The sequence below is a fragment of the Pithys albifrons genome, chromosome Z (genome assembly GCF_047495875.1).
Source record: "Pithys albifrons albifrons isolate INPA30051 chromosome Z, PitAlb_v1, whole genome shotgun sequence".
In the NCBI taxonomy this organism is placed as follows: Eukaryota; Metazoa; Chordata; class Aves; order Passeriformes; family Thamnophilidae; genus Pithys; species Pithys albifrons.
Genome location: NC_092497.1, coordinates 34,666,695 through 34,684,913, shown reverse-complemented (window position 1 = coordinate 34,684,913; position 18,219 = coordinate 34,666,695). Strand labels below are relative to the sequence as shown.

The following is an 18,219-nucleotide window of genomic DNA, read 5'->3' as shown; positions in this document are numbered from 1 at the left end:
ACCTTGACAGGAGGAGATCACCGCTCTTGCCCAGACCACAGCCCTCGCCTACACCAACAGGTTTTTCTTTTCCTTTTGCTCTGGACTTGGGGGAACCACAGGGGTCTCAGCACAAGGGCAAACAAACCCCCTTGGGTTTGTGCCCCAGGACACTGGGTTATACTGCTGGGGTTTTGTGAGTTGAAAGCAATCTCCTTTGTGTGTCAGTGTTGTTATTGTAATATTATTATTAAATTTTAGGTCTGACTTATAATCTCTCTCGTGGTGAGTTCATTTCCCCTGCTGGTTCACCTTTAAACCAGCACACAGTTTTATTAAAAGTAACAGAAACCACTTTCAAAATAGAGTAAGATATGAAATTAACAGTTTACCTTAAAACTGCTCTTCAAAAACTTGGTGTTTCTGATCTTGGGTAAGGACACTCCTTTTGGATTTTTTGTTACTAAATGAAAGTGTGTGGTTAGCAGGATGCAGAAAAAAATAAAAGTTTTAGCAGTTTTCTTTTAAGGTACAGTGTTTAAAATTACCACTTTGGCAATGTATTAGCTACTGGTGCAGCATTTGCCCTTTAAAGGTGAACTTTATCTAATCTTAATTACAGCTTCTTAGACTAGAATTTGCCAGTACTTCTTTCAAAGAGATAAAATTCAAAAACGGAAGCTTGTCAGGTAGGTGATGTTGGCTGTATTCATCAGTGAATGTAGCTCATTTGCACATACCCAGTATAACTTGCCATAGACTCCGAGAAGAAAATGGGTTACAGAGAATCCAGGAGACCTGGGGAGGGAGATGCTGCATATTTTATCTTGAACAGCACAGAAAATATTGGATCTGTTTCTGCTGACTAGCAAATGCTTTGACAGACAATCTATTGTCACACATTTTGTTTTTTCCAAACATGAAATAACACACAGGTATTCTTGTTACTTGTTCCACTGCCTCTTTTTCTGTTGGGATGTTTTGTTCTACCTCTGAATTTAAAAAACAAAGTCTTGCTTTTATGATGAAATGCCTGTACTTTTACTGTGCTACCAGTTTTGTTATTCTTCGTTCAGTTTTAACTTTGTTTTAGATTTCAAGCCTTTACAGTTCTTAAGATTTCTTTAAGCAGCTTCTCAGTTCTGGAAACTCTTAGTTCTTAGCATTTACTAACATCCTTCATTTTGGAGTAGCATAGTCCATAAATCGTGAAAAATGCTAGTTTCAGTGTGTACTGCCTCTGTTTAAGAAACTACGTGAAATTACAGGAGTAATTGATCACCTTGGACAACTGAATAATATAATGAAAATGAAGGAAGAGAACCTAAAAGGGAGATTCCGAGACACATACTCTGCTCTTATGTGGCTAAGAAAGAACAAAGACAAGTTTAAAAGAAGAGTTTGTGAACCCATGATGCTTGAAGTAAGAAAATTTACTTGCATATCTCTCTTGACTAGTTAATGGTTAGATTATTCATGTCTTACAAGACTTGGAGAATGACTTGAAAGACTTAAGGCACATCTAGGAATGTCCTGCCAAGTACGTGCAGGAGACATTAGCATGGTGAACGAATTGTAATTAGGCACTGTAGTAATTCTCAACATTTAGATGGCATGGTTCCTTTCCTCCTCAAGAAAGTGCCTGTTGCAGATTTCTTCTGAGGTGCATCCAGTTATTTAGACTTCAGTAGTTCTTACTTGCTGATTAAAAAAGCAGTGGTATCAGAAATGAGTATCAACCCATGTAGCACAGCTACAGCTACTTGTCTCTGTGATCCCTAGGGGTCTTTTTGGTTTGCTTTGCACAGCCAGCTACAGACACAGAAACGCCTGATCTATCCCTAGTTTTGTTTTGCATTTTGGTTTGGTTTCACAGATGCTGCACTAGCTAAGAATAGCAGAACTAAATTTTCAAAGAGTATATTGATTTTTTGGTGTTTTTTAGTGCATTCCTCCATCATTATCTCAGTGTCTTGATAGATATGCCCTATGTAATGTGAAGAGGATGTCTCCAGTGCAGTCCTTCTCAGAATTGCAAGCTTATGTAATACTGTATTGCTACAATTTAAATTCGTATATTAGAATATTTGTATATCAGTTCTTACTCTTGGTACATGCACTAGGACTGTTAAAAATTAACTTTTGTGTAGTACAGAATCCCAGGTATTTCCTGTTATTACCAGAACTTCAGTTCTTCCTGGAAGACCACATCAAGTTAATTTTACAAATGCTTTGATACTGTGCCTTTTATTTTAAGGCCACATTCAACTCTCTAACATCCATTAATGTCTAGATTTTTCTTTGTGTTGTGGTTCAATCCCAGCTCACTCACTTCCTCCCCTGCCCCCCATGCAGGATAAGGAGGCAATCAGAAGGCCTAAAGACCCATGGGTTGAGATCAAGACAGTTTAATAGGGAAGCCAAAAGCTGTGCACACAGGCAAAGTAAAACAAGGAATTCATTCATTGCTTCCCATGGGCAGGTTTTTAGCCTCTCCAGGTGAGGAGGGCCCCATCATGGGTAATGGTGACTTGGTGTCCAGGTTTCAGCTGAGGACAGGGTTAACTTTTTGGAAGAGCTGAGAGGAAGTGTGGCTGAGAGGCCAGACTCAGGTGTTTTTGGGGCCACCTTATGTCACTGCCAGGGGTGGGATAAAGGGACTCTAACTTCTGAGAAGAAGGGTGTCCCTTTCTGGTTTGCAGAAAGCATGGTGGGGAAGAGCCAGTCAGTATTTGTTGTGGGCTTTCAGTGTAAATTGTTTGTCTTACACCTTCTGTTACAGATATTGTTGATGTTACTGTTTGTTTTCTTATTGCTGCTTCCAGTAAATTGTTCTCTCAGGTGGTGATTTTCAACTTTCTACCTCCAATTCTCAACTCCATGTTGCAAGAGCTGGAAAGGAAAGGGAAAGTTAGGGAGCTAGTGGCGATATGGATTTAGTGGGACTACGTAACTCGAGTATATCATTCCTAAACTGCAACACTTGGGAAGACAAACACCATCATTCCAATTTCCACCCCCTTCCTCGTTCTCCCTACTTCATATACTGAGAATGTTATCATATAATATCGAGTATTCCAGCATGAATCCAAAACAAAGGTCCATACGAGCCACTGTGAAGAAAACTAACTCTACCCCAGCCAATGCCAGCACACTTGGTATCATTTAAGTTGTATCATGTACTTAAAAATTCCAGCTTTCAAATAGCTATTAACTGTAGCTAACTTATTGAATTGTGTAGTTCTGTGTAATTTTGTCTTTGTGTGTAATGCATAGATAGTGACATAATGTCTGATTACTAGTGAGAGTTAACTGAAAAATACTAACATTAACATTTCAGATATGAAAAGCTTCATCTATCAAGTATGGGTTTTGTTTTATGTTTAAAGAATCCAAAGAAATTCAATCTGTCTCAGAATCTTTCTGACTAGTGCTTCACTAATCTGTATTTGTAGTTGATGTTCACAGTGTCCAGTTAGGAGAAACTGCATATGAACAATTTGTGAACGTGGTGTTTACTGTTAATTCCTTAGCTTGATTGTTTCTAAACAGTGAGAAGCCTTCAGTAGTACTGGAGCAGGGCCATTAGGCATTAGATGAGGCTAATTACAATTGTAAGGTTAGGGTGGAGCAGAGGAGGGTGAGGTGGTGTGGAGAGAGACAGTGGTAGCTTTGGGAGTGCTGAAGAAGGATATGAGTGGCTAAAAACTAAGTGCAATGACCTGTGACTTACAGTAGGTTTCTTTGCAAAGAACTGGTTGTAACAATAGGCAGGGAATATGTTTTAAAGATGTTTTCTTCCTTTTCATTAAATGTAGGCTTGAATATCAACTGGAGTTTTTAAAATGTTCTTGAGTGGTAAGTCCAATTGTATTAAATAATCTTCTCATTACCTTTCTTTATTAGATCAACACAAAAGACAGTAGACATGCTAAATATGTTGAAAACCACATTTCGAGTGATGACATGAGGGCTTTCGTTTTTGAGAGTCAAGAAGATATGGAAATGTTTCTTGTGGAGGCAAGTTTGTACCTATTTTAAAAATTGATTAAATACTGATGCAGGATACCTAAACATGGAGTTTGCCAAGTAGATATTGTTTCGACTGGAACAGAGTGTTCAGAGGTTTTTTTTCTGGAGTAACGTTTCTTTTAAAGCTTAGACTAACTGGAGATATGCAGAAACATTAAGAAAATGTGTCTTTTTAGAAATACCTTCTTGTTTTTCTTGGCAAGGCGATAATCACAAAATATAAAATAAAGGTGTACCAGAAATGAGCTGGAGTGGGACTACTGATTGAGTACCAAGATTTTGCAGTGCCTCCTCACCAAAGAGGCAAGAGAGCATCTTTTGTGATGTGCATGGTCCAAGCAGCAAATCAGGCTTGTGTTTTCTTAATACCACTGCTTCCTGAATCAGTGAGGAGATTGTTCCTTTGAAAGCCAGGAAGGTGATGTGGGAGGAAAAAGCTAGAAGATACAGTATTAAACTGTCATAATGCTTTCCAACTACTGAATACAGAATGGTGTGCCTAATGAAAAACTGTCTTGCAATTTTTGAAGACCTGTCTTCCCTTCGCATAACCATGTAATTTTTAAATACATGAACAATAGTGGTCATATCTGAGGTTCTCAGAACTTGTCCTGCCTGCAGGGTTGTAAAACCCAGTGCAAGACTGCTTTAACCAGATAAGCCAATGTTTCATTTATATCCTCAGTCATTTTTGCACTGTTAAGGTTAGTTTTTTCAGCACCTTGCTGTTAGTGGTCTGCCATTATCTGTGCAAAATGGCTATACAACTGAGAACATGGGCTTCATTACTGCATCCAGATTAGCTGTTTAGATTGAGCACCTGGCTTTGCATTTGATTGCTTTTATTTTCCCCTAGTGCATAATATTTTCAGAGACATTAGGGTTTGCTTTTAGAGAACTTGGTTATGTCAGAGCTAGAGTGTGTTCGTGTGGGTTCTTTCTGAGTCATCAGTTTAAAATAATTCTGATGCTGTGAATTGATAATACTTTGTTTTCATATAGTAAATTTTTCTGGTCTTTCTTACCAAACCTAATCTAAATCTAGATACGTGATCATCAGAAACTGAGAGTGAATGCTGTATGTGCACCTGCTGAATCATGTGCTGAAAGACTACCTTCAAGACCTATTGAGGAATTACAGTATGTATCAGATTGTACTGGGGGGAATGGTTTTCAGTGCAGTGGTTTTTGCTGTTGCTATATGTTAGAAATTTCTGTGCAAATCAGATTTTTGAACCAGTTCAATTCTGGTTTAATGGGACTTATTTCTGACTTCAGTAACTTCAGCTTGCTTACCTGCTAAATTTGTTTTCTGATGGGTGCTTTTTTTTTCCCTTCTTCTTCAGGCGATACGGGTTTTTCTCATATTTACGAGAGTTATTTGATGCTCCTCATCCTGTGATGAGTTATCTTTGTTACCAGTATCGTGTTCATGAAGTTCCTGTGGGAACAGAGAGGACCAGAGACATGATTGAAAGGGTAGGGTGTCTGAAGTGGCACAAACACCTGTGGTCCAGGGTTTTATATTGTAAACTCTTTGGCAAGTTAGTGTAGAAGAATTTAAAAAATGCTATAGTGATTTTATTTCTTCTTTTATTTTTATTTGTCCTTTTAGAAGTGGGAACAGTTCATTATAGACTCATATACTGCAAGACACTTTAACAAATTCAGTGATCCTAATACAGTACTTCACAGAAAGTTAAGTCTGTCTTTGTCCTGCATGCTGTTCCAAGTCAGTGTCTTGGTATTGGCCAATGACGGGGCTGATTTTTTGCAGTAAATGGGTGGGGGGAAGTCATAAGCTTAAGGTTTTTACAGTGGATTTTAGTTTTAGTTTATTTCTTGCTCTGAAAAGCATTGCCTCAGGTAATGCTTTTGTCAGATTAATGGTTTTGTATGTTTTTTTTAGGTCATACAAGAAACCAAATTTAGGCAAATATACACAGCAGAAGAAAGATACATGGTTAAAGTATCTTCTTACACAAATCTAACCCTCTCTACTAACACATCCCTGAGGGCAGCACAGTTTCTCAGTAGTTCAGTGGATACAGATGAAAGAAGACAGTTGGAAAGCCAACAACAGGTAGGAATTTATTCCTACACTGTATATGTTGTGAACTACTTCCCATTTTACTATACACTAAGCAGAACCTACTTGCATCTTGTTACTATGGTCTGTTTGTGGTAAGAATGCTAGTGGTGTGTGTTCTTTTATTTTAGATCATCAATAATGCATTGAAGTTATTGGATATGCGTTTGACTACATTGCTTGAGAGACAGAAACATCTGGAACACAGAGACAATGAGCTCAGGCAACAGAAGAAGGAGCTTTTAGACAGAGGAAACAGAAGAAGACAGTTGGAATCAAAAATTGGTTTGAAGTATGATAGGTAGGAAACAAGCCATATTGTCTATGAAAAATGAACATTTTAATAAAAAAGATATTTTTGCCTTCCTCTTACTACATTGTGTTTTACAGAGTAACCAGTAGGTAAGTATCAGATAACAGGTGACAATCAAGACAAGGAAGGCACTTAGGATGTAAGACAGTATCTAATACACTAGGTAACAATGTTCCAGGTGGTTTCTTGTAATAAAATCATAGGATTCCAGTTGGAGTAAATATGTGCAGTGACCCCTAGTATTATCATGTTCTTCTCTTCTAGTAGCATATATGTAGATAATACCATAATGTACATAAATGGTACTAAGTGAGCATGTCAGGATTTTGAGTTGGACCTGATTGTCCATAGTATTTTTCTTAACATTCTTTTGGTTTGTGGGCCTTTGCAATTAGTTCTTCTGTTATACTTTGTCATAAGGCAGAATCATGGGCCTGAAAAGGTATTTCATTTAAGCTCACGCTGCCAGAAAGCAGCCAACAACACTGATGTCCAGTCTCCATCTTGTTTCAACTTTGGGCCACTCTCTGTCATGTGTTGACCATATGCAGTGCTGAATAGAGAGGAAAAATCACACACATCCTGCCTGTGCTTCCACTCATGTAGCCAAGGACCATGTTTGCTGCCTGAGCACACTGCTCACTTAAATACACCTCACTGTTCCACCAATACCTCAAGTCCTTCCCTGCAGCCAGTCAGTCCTGAGCCTGTATCACTGCCAGACCCACCTTCAGCCTAGGTCAGGACTCTGAATTTGTCCTTTATGAATCTCATGAGCCTTCTGTTGACCTTTTCCTGCAGCTTCAGCAGGCTCCTCTGAACAGCAGGTTTATTGCTCCATACCCCCATTTAGTGTCATCAGAAAACTGGATGACAGGGGCCCTCTGTCTGTATCTTGTGTTGCTGGCAGGAGTGTTGAACAGGACAGGCCCCAGAATACAGTCCTGTGGTACCCCACTTGATACTGGCCTCCAGGCACCATGCAGCAAACTCAAGAGTTACCATCTAACCACACTTTTGCCAATCTAGTCTTCCGCTACTCCAGACTGTGGTCTTCAAACTTGAATACAGCAATAGTGTGTGAGACAGCATTGAAACAGTTACAGAAATTAGTCTGAATCCAGCAGACAGAGGAAGATGAAGCTGATGCAGCTTCGTCCTCCCACGTGCATCCAGTAGTGAATCTAAGCTGGAGTGCCCACTAGACATACTCAACACATCTAAACACCACCTATGTATGTATTTATACAGGGCCATACAGAACAGATGAACACACAGAGCAGTGGAGCAAATGCAGCACCAGTGGCTGCCTCATGTTCCCACTCTCTCTGAGCAGCATGGGGTTCCCATAGTGAGACTTACGCACCTATCTGTGGGCAGTGAGATCCCATCAGCAGCTAGGTCCAGACAGTAACTGCCCCTGGACCTGGCTCCCCAGTGGCTGGTACCTGGGAATGCAAACCCCTGAGGCTGTAACCCTGCTCTTGTTGCCAGGACAGACTTCCTCGCTAACCCATGTGTACATACATGCTGAATGGGCTGTGTGACTCCATCATTTCTGAGGAGCCCATTCTGTAGTCCTTCCCTCAGACACATGGAGGCAATACAAATGTGCAGAGGTAGCTGTGACTCCCCCAGTTTCTGGCCCCTAGCCTTTACCTATGTCATCTTAACCCTTAAATACATACACATGCCAACAGGTCTCACTTGTAGAGACAGCAGTCTCTGGCAGCCTGACTGCACTCCCCTGGTCCCTCCAGCAGCCATTTCTTCTGTGGTCTCAGTGACATACATACCCTCTTGACTTCCAGGCCACTTCCCATCTACTGTGGCTTGGTCCTTGTTAGGGATTTCTCTCTTGCACACTTCCACATATACCAGGTGCTTAGCACCGTTGTCAGATGGGCCTCTGACCTGTGGTGCTGCTCCAGTGGCTGTCACTTACGTCTACACACTCCCCTCCAGCCAGGTGCAGCCATCACAGTCAAGCAGGCCCCTTCCCCTGACTTGTGATTTGATGATAATTCCTTGCACTTAGACTCCTGTGCATACACAAGTGCTGAAAAGAGTGGCTTGTCCAAGAAAAGAAGGAGGAATGGAATGGCATGATTGGACAAGTAGCGAGCAGTCATTTCCTATACTTCTCTCCCATTCATATTCCTCTCCAAGTTACCTAGATTCTGTCCTTTCCCAACATCTGGTTTCTTCCCTGAGGATGTAATGGTAAGTCCTGTGCAGTCGCAAAATGCTTTTCTGCTACATCCTGGCCTAGTTTAAGGGAAACCAAAGTGTTTACCAAGACTAGAGGAGGGGGCTCCTCCTCAATAAATTTAAAAGAACCCCTTATTAAATTTAAAAGAACTTTAATTAGAAAATGCATATAAGAAGGATAACTGTTCTTAACTACTATAGATATGTAACTATAAACAGACCAGAGCAAACTACCCCCACGGCACCAAACTAACCCAAACCAGTGGTTTCCTCCTGGTGCAGTTATATTTGTGGGCAGCAGGTGGCAGTGTTGCACCTCATCTGGCCACGAGTTTCGTTCTCAGTCCTTTCCCAGCGAGTCAGAGGCAAGAGACAGTATGACTCATGTAGGAGGGGGATGGAACCTTTTCTGCAGGGAAGAGCAGACTCCTTCTCCTTTGTTCAAAGAAGGAAATGCTGAAAGTTGAGGGGTGGTTGTATTTCCCAGAAATCGCCTTGCAGCCAAAGTCGGTCCCCAGGAAAAAAAAATCTGCAGCATATCCTGAAGCAGCCATGACCCTCCTTATTTATTGCTCTTTCTCTGAAGCTCAGAGTGCCCAGAGGTGAGGGGGAAAGCGGAAAGAACAGAGCCAGAAGGAGCTCTCACCAGCCCAGCAAACAGTGGCTTGTAGTCACTGCAGCTGCCCAAAACCAAGTGAAGCAGCACACAGGAAAAGCCTCTCCCCACTCCCAGGTGCTGAGGGTCCATTTCTCACCTCCACCCCACCATTAAGTTGGAATCTAAAGTCCTCAGCCACTCCTTTGTTCTCAGTCCTGTCCCTTCAACACCCAAAACTTTTGTATTGGCAGGGAGAGAAAAAGTCCCTGAAGGACACTCCTCCCCCACCTTTCGTTGTTTGAACATTTAACAATTCAGTGATGTCTATGACATAGTATAAGGTTGAGTATTATGCAATTACACAGGGTATTTATTCTGATTTCTTTTTAATTTGAAATTTACAGAAGTGAAGGACTATGCTTGTGGAGGAATGCTGATGCTGTTAGTAGCCACAATTGGAGTTTATTTAATATTATTTTTTGGTCTTTTGTATGTTGCAGTGCAAAGTGCAGAGATTGGGAATGTCTCTAATGTATTTGGAACATTCAGATTTACAAAATTCCTATTCTTGCCTGCTGTTGGGTTCATCATCAACTTGAACAATTTTTGTATTTTTAGTACAATCTATTTATAATAAGAATTAATCAAATATTGATTCTTCCCATAGTTTAAGACAACTGGAACAAGATGCTGTCGACCTAGAGAAGGAATCTCAGCTGGCAAATCTAAAGATCAAAGAAATAAATAAGCAGAAAGCAGAACTTGTTACTGAATTAAAGCATCATGCAAAGGTATATATTTTTATTTTGGTATGTGTTCCACTTTTATTCAGTTTCCAGAATATTCTGAGTTGGAATGGACCCACAAGGGTCAGTAAGTCCAGCTCTTAGGTGAATGGCCCATACAGGACTGGAACTCAACCTGGGCTTTATTAGCACCATGCTTTAATCAACTCAGCTAATCTCAGAGTCATAGAAAAAGTCCAATTGTTTTAATTTAAGTAGAAGACACTCAGCGTCTGGACGTATTGCTGTAAATGTTTGCAAGCTAGTTTTCTTCAAGAGAAAGTTCTTTTGAAAGTTTTATGAACTTGTTCATTTGTCATTGATTTGTAGGTCACTTGTTTGTATTGATTGAGACTCTCAGTGACTGAAGTCTCAACAATGTAGGGTTTGATTCGGTAAACACAGGAATGAACTGTATGACCATTTCAGCCAATATGGTTTCTGAATAAATCCTAACTCTGAATTTTTCCTTCCAACCTAGTTCATAATCTAATGGGGTTTTTTTGTCCTTGTTTTTACTGAAAAAAGAGTAGTCATTAGTTACATGAAAAAGTAACCTGAAACTGTAAGGATCTGTGATTGTGGAAAGCATCTAGGATGTGAAAAATGCTGATGTCTCAGGCTCCAAGGTAATAAGGTTTTTGTGTAACTCAGAAAAGAAGAAAACTATTTGGACTTCATTGTTGCATTAGCTTAGCCTGTAAGCCCTAGTAATGGAAGATGCTATAAGGTGAATTTTCTAAGAGGTGAGATTTTTTTGGTAGGTGGAGGGTTAGTGGGGGTTGGGTTGAGTTGGGTTTTTTTTAATTACTAAAAGACATTTACTTCTAGTTCCGAGGGCATCTGCTTTTTCTTTTGCACCCAGCAAGAAATGATGCCATTCTTGAAATCAGTTTGAGCATTTATGTTTTCCCTCTGCCATGACTTGCTAACATGGAAACATGCCCTTGCTTACCCCTGAAAAGAGCCGTGTGTTATCTTTGAAGTGAGGATGATTTCTAAACACTTCAGTTCCTAGTATTTATATAATAGAGGAAAAAATACTCCAAATGGCTGGGCTGTTCATGTTTGTTGATAGGCATGGACTTGGCAACAATTGCATTGTTTCAGAGATCATCCTTTGGGTCAGCCAGCCACAGCAATTTGAAAATGCCAGAAAATGACAGAAGACACCCGCCATGTTAAAAGTGTTACTTAAACTGTAGATTACTTCACAGAAATTACAGGATTTGTGCAGCTAGTCAGATTACTGAAAAGTACCTTTTCTCTAAACTTGTGCAAATGTTCTTTATTTAGAATAGGATTTTCTAGAAACAGGCTTTTCATTTTTATATTTGATGCCCATTTCCCAGTACATTAATGATCCAAGTGTGTTGCTGTTGTAAAGTGCAGCCGAAGTTGTTTACTGAATGCTTTATGGCCTGCCTGAAGAATGCCTCTTAGTCTCTTTCGCACAGTACAGGAAAACAGATCTGACACATACTATGCATTTCTCAGAATACCAGGAGTGTAGGGGAGGATGGATGGTATTTGCCTGAAATAGTTACTGATAGTAAAAAGGATTTATTTCAGTTGTGTGTCAGCTCAATTTTCACACTTGGTGTGCTGTAGCAAATACATGCTAGTACATGCTGAAGAGAAGAAAATGTTCTGGTACAAGAAAGATACTTCATTATGTGTTTTATCAAAATAGTTGAAACCCATACATATCTGGTTGTTCCTAAGCCAATACTTCATGAATGCTTCCAAGTTTAAGTGAGTCTTCATATTTTCTGTACTAGGTTTCTTAGTTATACTATCTGTAGGTTAGTAAAATGAGAAAAACTTAAGTAGCCGTATGCTTCCAGCATACTCATTTCTGCCACAGAGGGAAATTTAAAACATGTATGAGATTTGTGTGTGTGTGTGTGATGGTAATATGATCTTGTTTTTTTAAGAGTTAGTCAGCTGGAGAGACAGGCTGCACATGTACTTGCACAGACGCAGAGTATGCCTGGCACGTACCTAATTAGTAAATGTCAGTACTTTACAACCAGTTGACAGAAACAGCCATGTTCCACTGTTACAGATTCTGGCGCTGCATTTAGGTCTAGTTCTGTTTGTGCTGTTGTTGCTGGATAATCTTTTTCCATTTTTCATCTCCCCTGTTAATTTTTTTTCCATTTACATTTCTGGTAATTGTTTTTAAACTGCTTAAGAGAATTGAAAATGGACATTTTCCTGTGTCCAAGTTCACAGTATTGAAACTTTGTGTTGAAATGGCAATAGTAAACCTTGTCAGACCTTGGCTCACCATCGTGATCAGAAGATAACACTCTCAAAACTTGAACTTGTAGGTCCCTGTTGCCATCGGGTTTGAGTCAGATTGATAATATTGTTCGTTAATTGATCCCTTGAAAACGAGATTAAAGCACACAATGCCAAACACTGAAGTTCAAACAGAAAGTACAGAAAAAAAGTTCACCACCAGCACGGAGCAACACTTTGTCTGCAGGCTGTCAGGCAGTCGTGGGAGAGGTGCAGGCAGGCATCCTCAGCCAGAGCAGTCGGCAGCACCTGAAGAGAAGCAGGAACCAACCCAAGGAGGCAGGAGACACAGGCAGGTAGGGTTTAGGAAGGCAGGACCAGCAGGGCGAAGGCAGGCAGGGCAGAGTGACAAGGAGTGGGAACAGCAGTCAGAATGGACCTGGTCTGGCCTGAGCTGGACTGGCCACCAGGCACCTCTGAGTGCTGTCTGAAATACCCTCCAGTTGGGGCTTACTGGCCAGCTCAGCTCTGGGTAGACATTTTCACGATGTGGATTCGTTAAGTTGCTGGTATCCAGGGCAGGCTGGCTCTGCCAAGGCAGGAAATGTAACAGTTTTCTGATGGTAACTCCCCAGGGGTTCTTCAAGATGCCAGCGAAATAGCTTGGCCCATGTGGAAGAGGTCTCCTGGACAGACCAGACCCTGGACAGATGCATGTGGCTTAGCTATGTAGAGAGCTGCGCTCTGTTCAGCATATTGCGAGGAGTTCTGGGCAAGCTGGCTTCCCTGCCACATTGGAGCGAGTCAAATGGAGAAGCAAACTGATTAATTAGCTGCCTAAAGCTAAATCATTCTATTTCAGTCCCCTGTGTCCACAGTTGAAACCTTGTCCTACCTTTCATTAAGGAGGAGTATTCCTTTCTCTATTTATGTGCCTGTCGTTAAAAAAAACAACGTAAACTGGTGTTCTCAATGCCCCTTATTTGAAGTTTGAAGCTACCCTTCATGCAGTCAAGAATCTGTTGATGATTTGGAAGCCTCTGGATCATTCTTGAGAGTGACTTGTTTAAGGAAACAACCATTTTAATGTCAACATTATGAAACCAGACTCTGGGAATCGCTAAAGCCTGTTACGAAGCTTCCCAAGTAAGGCCTCCTTCTGTTACCATACACCATTCAGTTAAGACACAAGGTGACGCTGCAGTCACTGTACATCTGGTTGGTCAACTTGCATTGTCACTGAGATGTATATATCTTTTGTTTTACTTTTACTTCGTCTCTATGTGTGACTTTCGATATGCACCAAAATCCACCATGACATCCACCAAATTCTGTGTCTGAGAAAAAATTGAGTTGGCCTTGGCTTTTCTTATATTTCGCATGTGGGTATATGGCAAAGAGAATGTGGGGGGGTTTTGACGTGAAATTGGTTGAAAGTGATGTATGTGTGTGTGTATCTATCTATCTATCTTGCTATTTGGTTGACAGTGTTGTACATCTGTGTGTGTATATATACACATATTTAGAGATAAAAGTACTTGACGACTATACATCTTGAGGAACTTGAGTCACCAGTAAGTCATCTTTCTTTTTCATTGAATTTGACAGCAGTGTTGATGAGCTGAACACAGTGTGATACTGTGTGTTACAAATGGAAAAATGGGATAGTTTCTGAAGCCAGATAGTGATTGTATCAGTTTTGAGTCTCTGGTGAAAAAAAAGTTACTTCTTCTGTTTTCTGTGTAGGGTACCATACCACTGAACATCCTCAATGAAGTTTTGACTCTTCAAAGGATTAAGGCAACTGCTGAGAAGAACAGACTAGAATCTGAGTATAAAGCAGAAAGTGTACAGCTAAGAGCTGCAGAGGTAACATCTTAAATAAACAGCATAAATACGGGGATATCTACTGTGAAAACATCTTATTTGTAAGCCTTTATGATGTTGAAAGTGGAACTTCAATGTGTTTGTTTAGAAGTGGGTATTAGTACTGCTAAATATTTAGCCTTGATTTCTGTAGTTTGACTTCAGCTTTTTCATTTGAAGCTGAACAGGAACTTTGCCTTCCTCAGTTAAGGCAGATAGACACGTTTTTACAGAAGCTTAACAATCATCATACCCTGGATCTTTTTATTAAAATGTATAGTGTGTGTAAAAAGGCTAGCTGTTACTTGGAAGTATTATTTTTCTTTTGAGTCTATCCATGGACAAGTAGCTCTGACCCACATGGGAAATACAAGCTCAAGATGAACCAGAAAGTACAGCAGCAGAATGGAGCTATTTTACCTTTCTTTCATAGCTCATTGCCTCATACTGTAATTAAATGCCTTTTTTGAGGACAGAAAGGAGGATGAACAGTCCTTAGGAGGCTATTCTGCATTCTGGTAAAAAGGCAGTCTCTGAGGAATTAGTTCCACATGCAAGTACTCTTTCCTAAGAGCAGAGAATGCTGTGATGCTCGGGGATTGCTGCAGCATAGAGGTCAGTTTTTGAATCTGTATACTAGTACACTGGGGAATAAACTGTCAAAGCAAAGGGAGTAAGTTTTTTTTCTTCCCTAGTCTTGCAAGAGTCAGGTTAACTATAATCTAGTGTTAATTCAGTTGGATCCATAAAAATATAAACTGGAAAGCAGTTCAGAAGGTAAGTGATAGTTACTTCCATGGATATGAATATGTACTTCCAAAATGAATGACCTTGGCATGTCTTTGGAAAACCACTTGAAGCTGTAGTTACTGGCATTTGTAGGGAAACTGGACAGAGGAGAACTTCCTAAGAGGAGCAAAAAGTAACTTGAAGACAGAAACAAGTCCAGCATATTATTTGGAAAATGGCTGTTGCATCAGTTCTCACACGTGATGTACCTGGTACTCAGAGTTTATCAAAATCCTGTATAAATGACTATTGCTGGAGCTCAGTAAGCAGTAAGATGATTACAAAGCCCTGAATCTTGAGTGAATAGTGTGTGTTGTCACAGGGAATTAATGTTTTTAATTGTCTCTGCCCACACATTTTCATCTTTTAGAGAGTAGCTTGAGCTGGTGCATAGTTAGGTGTCTGGTCAGATCAATACACAGTGTTTGTGAGGCAAAAGTTCTGATAGTTCTTAAACAAAATTACCTCCCTCCCTACTGAGAGGTGTTTGATTGAGGTGGCATCCCACTAGTTGTCATTACTGGGTTGCATTCAACCTTATCAATAGAAGAAATCATGTCAGATGTTCTCTTTTTGATGGTTGTCTCAAGGAACATTAAAACAAACAAAACCCTAAAATTACTAATCCCAGTGATTAGAATTTCTAGGAAGTCTACCTGCTCTGTAGAAAAACTCCTCAGAATATTCAAATGCATCTTTGGATTTCCTTGTACATGAAACCTTAAGCTATACTTGCCCTGTGCTGCATGTTGAGTCTTTGAATTAAATCTTTAGCCCCCTTTATCTTAGGAGTTCTCATTCCTGTGAATGTTTTATGTTGTACACTCTGTGGTTTATTTCTTATTTTCTGCTTTAAATTATATACTTTTGTGGGGAAAACTCAGAATTTCTTAGCTTAATCTCAAATTAACTGTTACTGCATGGTTTTATAACACAAATAAATCCGCAAAAATGAGGAAGCCACACAGAAACAGAAATAAGTAGGTTGTACAAAAACTCTGTAGTGAACTAAATTGAAGCCTTAACATTACAATTATGGGACCATTAATTCTCTATTGAATCATCAAGTATCTTTGTAGGTTATGTGCTGGTCATGAAGCATTCATTGAAAATAACGGGTATCAGCCAAAGAAACTGCAAAACTTTGTTAATACGTAGCCCAAGTAGTCTCAGAATCATAGAATTTCCTGAGTTGGAAGGCACCCACAGGGTCCAACCCCTGGCCCTGCACAGGACCATCCCAAGAATCCGAAACACTTTTTGAATTCTGTCAGACTCAGTGCTGTGACCACTTCCCTGGGGAGCCTATTTCAGTGCCCAGCCACCTGCTGGGTGAAGAACCTCTTTCTAATATCCAACCTGAATCTCCCCTGATACAACTTCAGGCCATTCTCTCAGGTCCTATCACTGGTCACCATAGAGAAGAGATCAGTGTCTGCCGGTCCTTTTCCCTCACGAGGAAGTTGTAACTGCAGTGAGGTCTCCCCTCAGTCTCCTCCAGGCTGAGCAGACCAAGTGACCTCAGCTGCTGCGCATACAGCATCCTCTCAAGGCCCTTCACCATCTTTTTGGCCCTCCTTTGGATGCTTTATAGTAACTTGTATTTTTATAGTACCTGAGTCAAACAGAAACCCTACTTGGGACATCTCAGAGGAGAGATGCCATGTGTTCCTTTTGTGAGGTCCTGACAGGAGGGTACTTTGGAGAGAGCAGCATTATTTGTTGCTCGATGGTGGATTTTTTTTCACCACTTAAGTGGAAATGCCCAAAAAGTACATGTTTCTTAACGGGGCCAGTTAAGAACAACAGATTTCTGGGGTTTGTATTTTGTCACTATGCAGTTAAATGCCACCCTGACAGCTGATCCTGCCAGATCTGGGAAGCTCAGCAGGGTCAGCCCCGGTCAGTACTTGGATGGGAGACCTCCTGGGAATACCCGGGGCTGTAGGTTCTAGTCCTGAGGACTTCACTGTCACCGTCCAAGCTCGCTCAGCCGTGGCAGGTGGACCTGAGGAGTTAAAGGGTGGGGCCAGTTCTGCGCACGCTGTGCCTCACCTAAAAAATCCACTGGACAGGCTGGAAGGGCACACCCACGTGGGGAGAGACCCTTCCCAACTCTTCCTTCGCAAAGCCTGGCCATACACATGCACATTTTGTCACTACAGTTCAGTATCTTATCTATTTATTTAATGAGCCCAAGAAGTAAACTCGTGATTGGGACCCACACTGAACATTAAGAAGGATTGTTAGCCCCATCTGCTCATTAGGTAATTGCTGCAGTTGCCTGCATGTTTGTTTATGATGGTTGTTTGAAAGTCTTGCTAATTAACTTGCTTTCAGAGCTTGTTAATTTACAAGCAGAGGTTCAAATACGAATTCAGGAGGAGACATTCACAAGTGTTAGCTGTGTTTTCTTTAACCAGCTTCTTGTTTTACATAAAACCAATAGCAGTGCTGATGAGCACAACAGGGTATGAGTTGCTTGTGCACACAGAATAGAATTGATTTTTGCTGTTTGGTAGATGCCTTCAGGGAAGCTGCAGTTGCAGATCTGCACTAGTACAGACCTTTCCTGAATTACCTGGATACAGCTATTTTCAAGCTGGTTCTTATACTGTTAGCTGAAACAAATTGTAAGTTCTGTCTAGACTTACAATTTTTTATTGTAAGTCTCTATTCAAAAGAGACTCTATTCAAAATAGCATCTCTATTCAAAATGGCAATTCTTAGATTTACTGGTTTTATCTAGATTGTTTTATTAAAGCACCTTCAGGAAATCAACAGGAACCTTAACACTGGCATATACTTTTTAATATGTATAATGTAAATACTTACCTAAGAGAGAAGGAATCAAAACTTGTCTATTGTTATTTATTTATATTTATCAGTAAATTGGCAAAGTTGAATCAAAATTGAAACTTTTTGTTGAACTGCCAGTGCACGCTTCATAATCACATCAAATATGTATTGCTTTCCAATCTTTCTGTTGAGCATTGATGTTTCCACTGCCAAGTATCTCTTATTGCTCTTCTTTGAAGAATTTCAATTGACTTAGCTTGAGTCAGGCATATTCAGTGTTAAATCTACTTCACATTTTCAACGGCTAGAGATCACCTTGGAATCTTTTTCCATGCAGCTCTGCGGGGCTTCACATGAAACCTTTAGGTACAAATTGAGAGTTTAGATTGCCCACTTCAGATGATTCAGAGTTGACTTGGGCTCTGGGAAGGATCAAAGAAATAAGTATAAAATCAATGCTTCTTGTATAAAAAAGTATGGGTGCTGCTGACTGGGTCTCTTGCCCTTATTG

General features: G+C 40.4%; 1 protein-coding gene across 1 annotated transcript in view; it reads left to right on the top strand.

Annotated features, from left to right (window-relative positions):
* SMC5 (structural maintenance of chromosomes 5) overlaps positions 1–18,219 on the top strand; it is a 51,448-nt gene that overhangs the window by 14,885 nt on the left and 18,344 nt on the right. The window contains exons 10-17 of the mRNA XM_071581666.1: positions 1,248–1,402; positions 3,886–3,999; positions 5,057–5,151; positions 5,358–5,490; positions 5,921–6,094; positions 6,232–6,401; positions 9,890–10,013; positions 14,001–14,123. Of these exons, the coding sequence (XP_071437767.1) occupies positions 1,248–1,402; positions 3,886–3,999; positions 5,057–5,151; positions 5,358–5,490; positions 5,921–6,094; positions 6,232–6,401; positions 9,890–10,013; positions 14,001–14,123 (1,088 nt within the window). The remainder of the gene's footprint in view (positions 1–1,247; positions 1,403–3,885; positions 4,000–5,056; positions 5,152–5,357; positions 5,491–5,920; positions 6,095–6,231; positions 6,402–9,889; positions 10,014–14,000; positions 14,124–18,219) is intronic.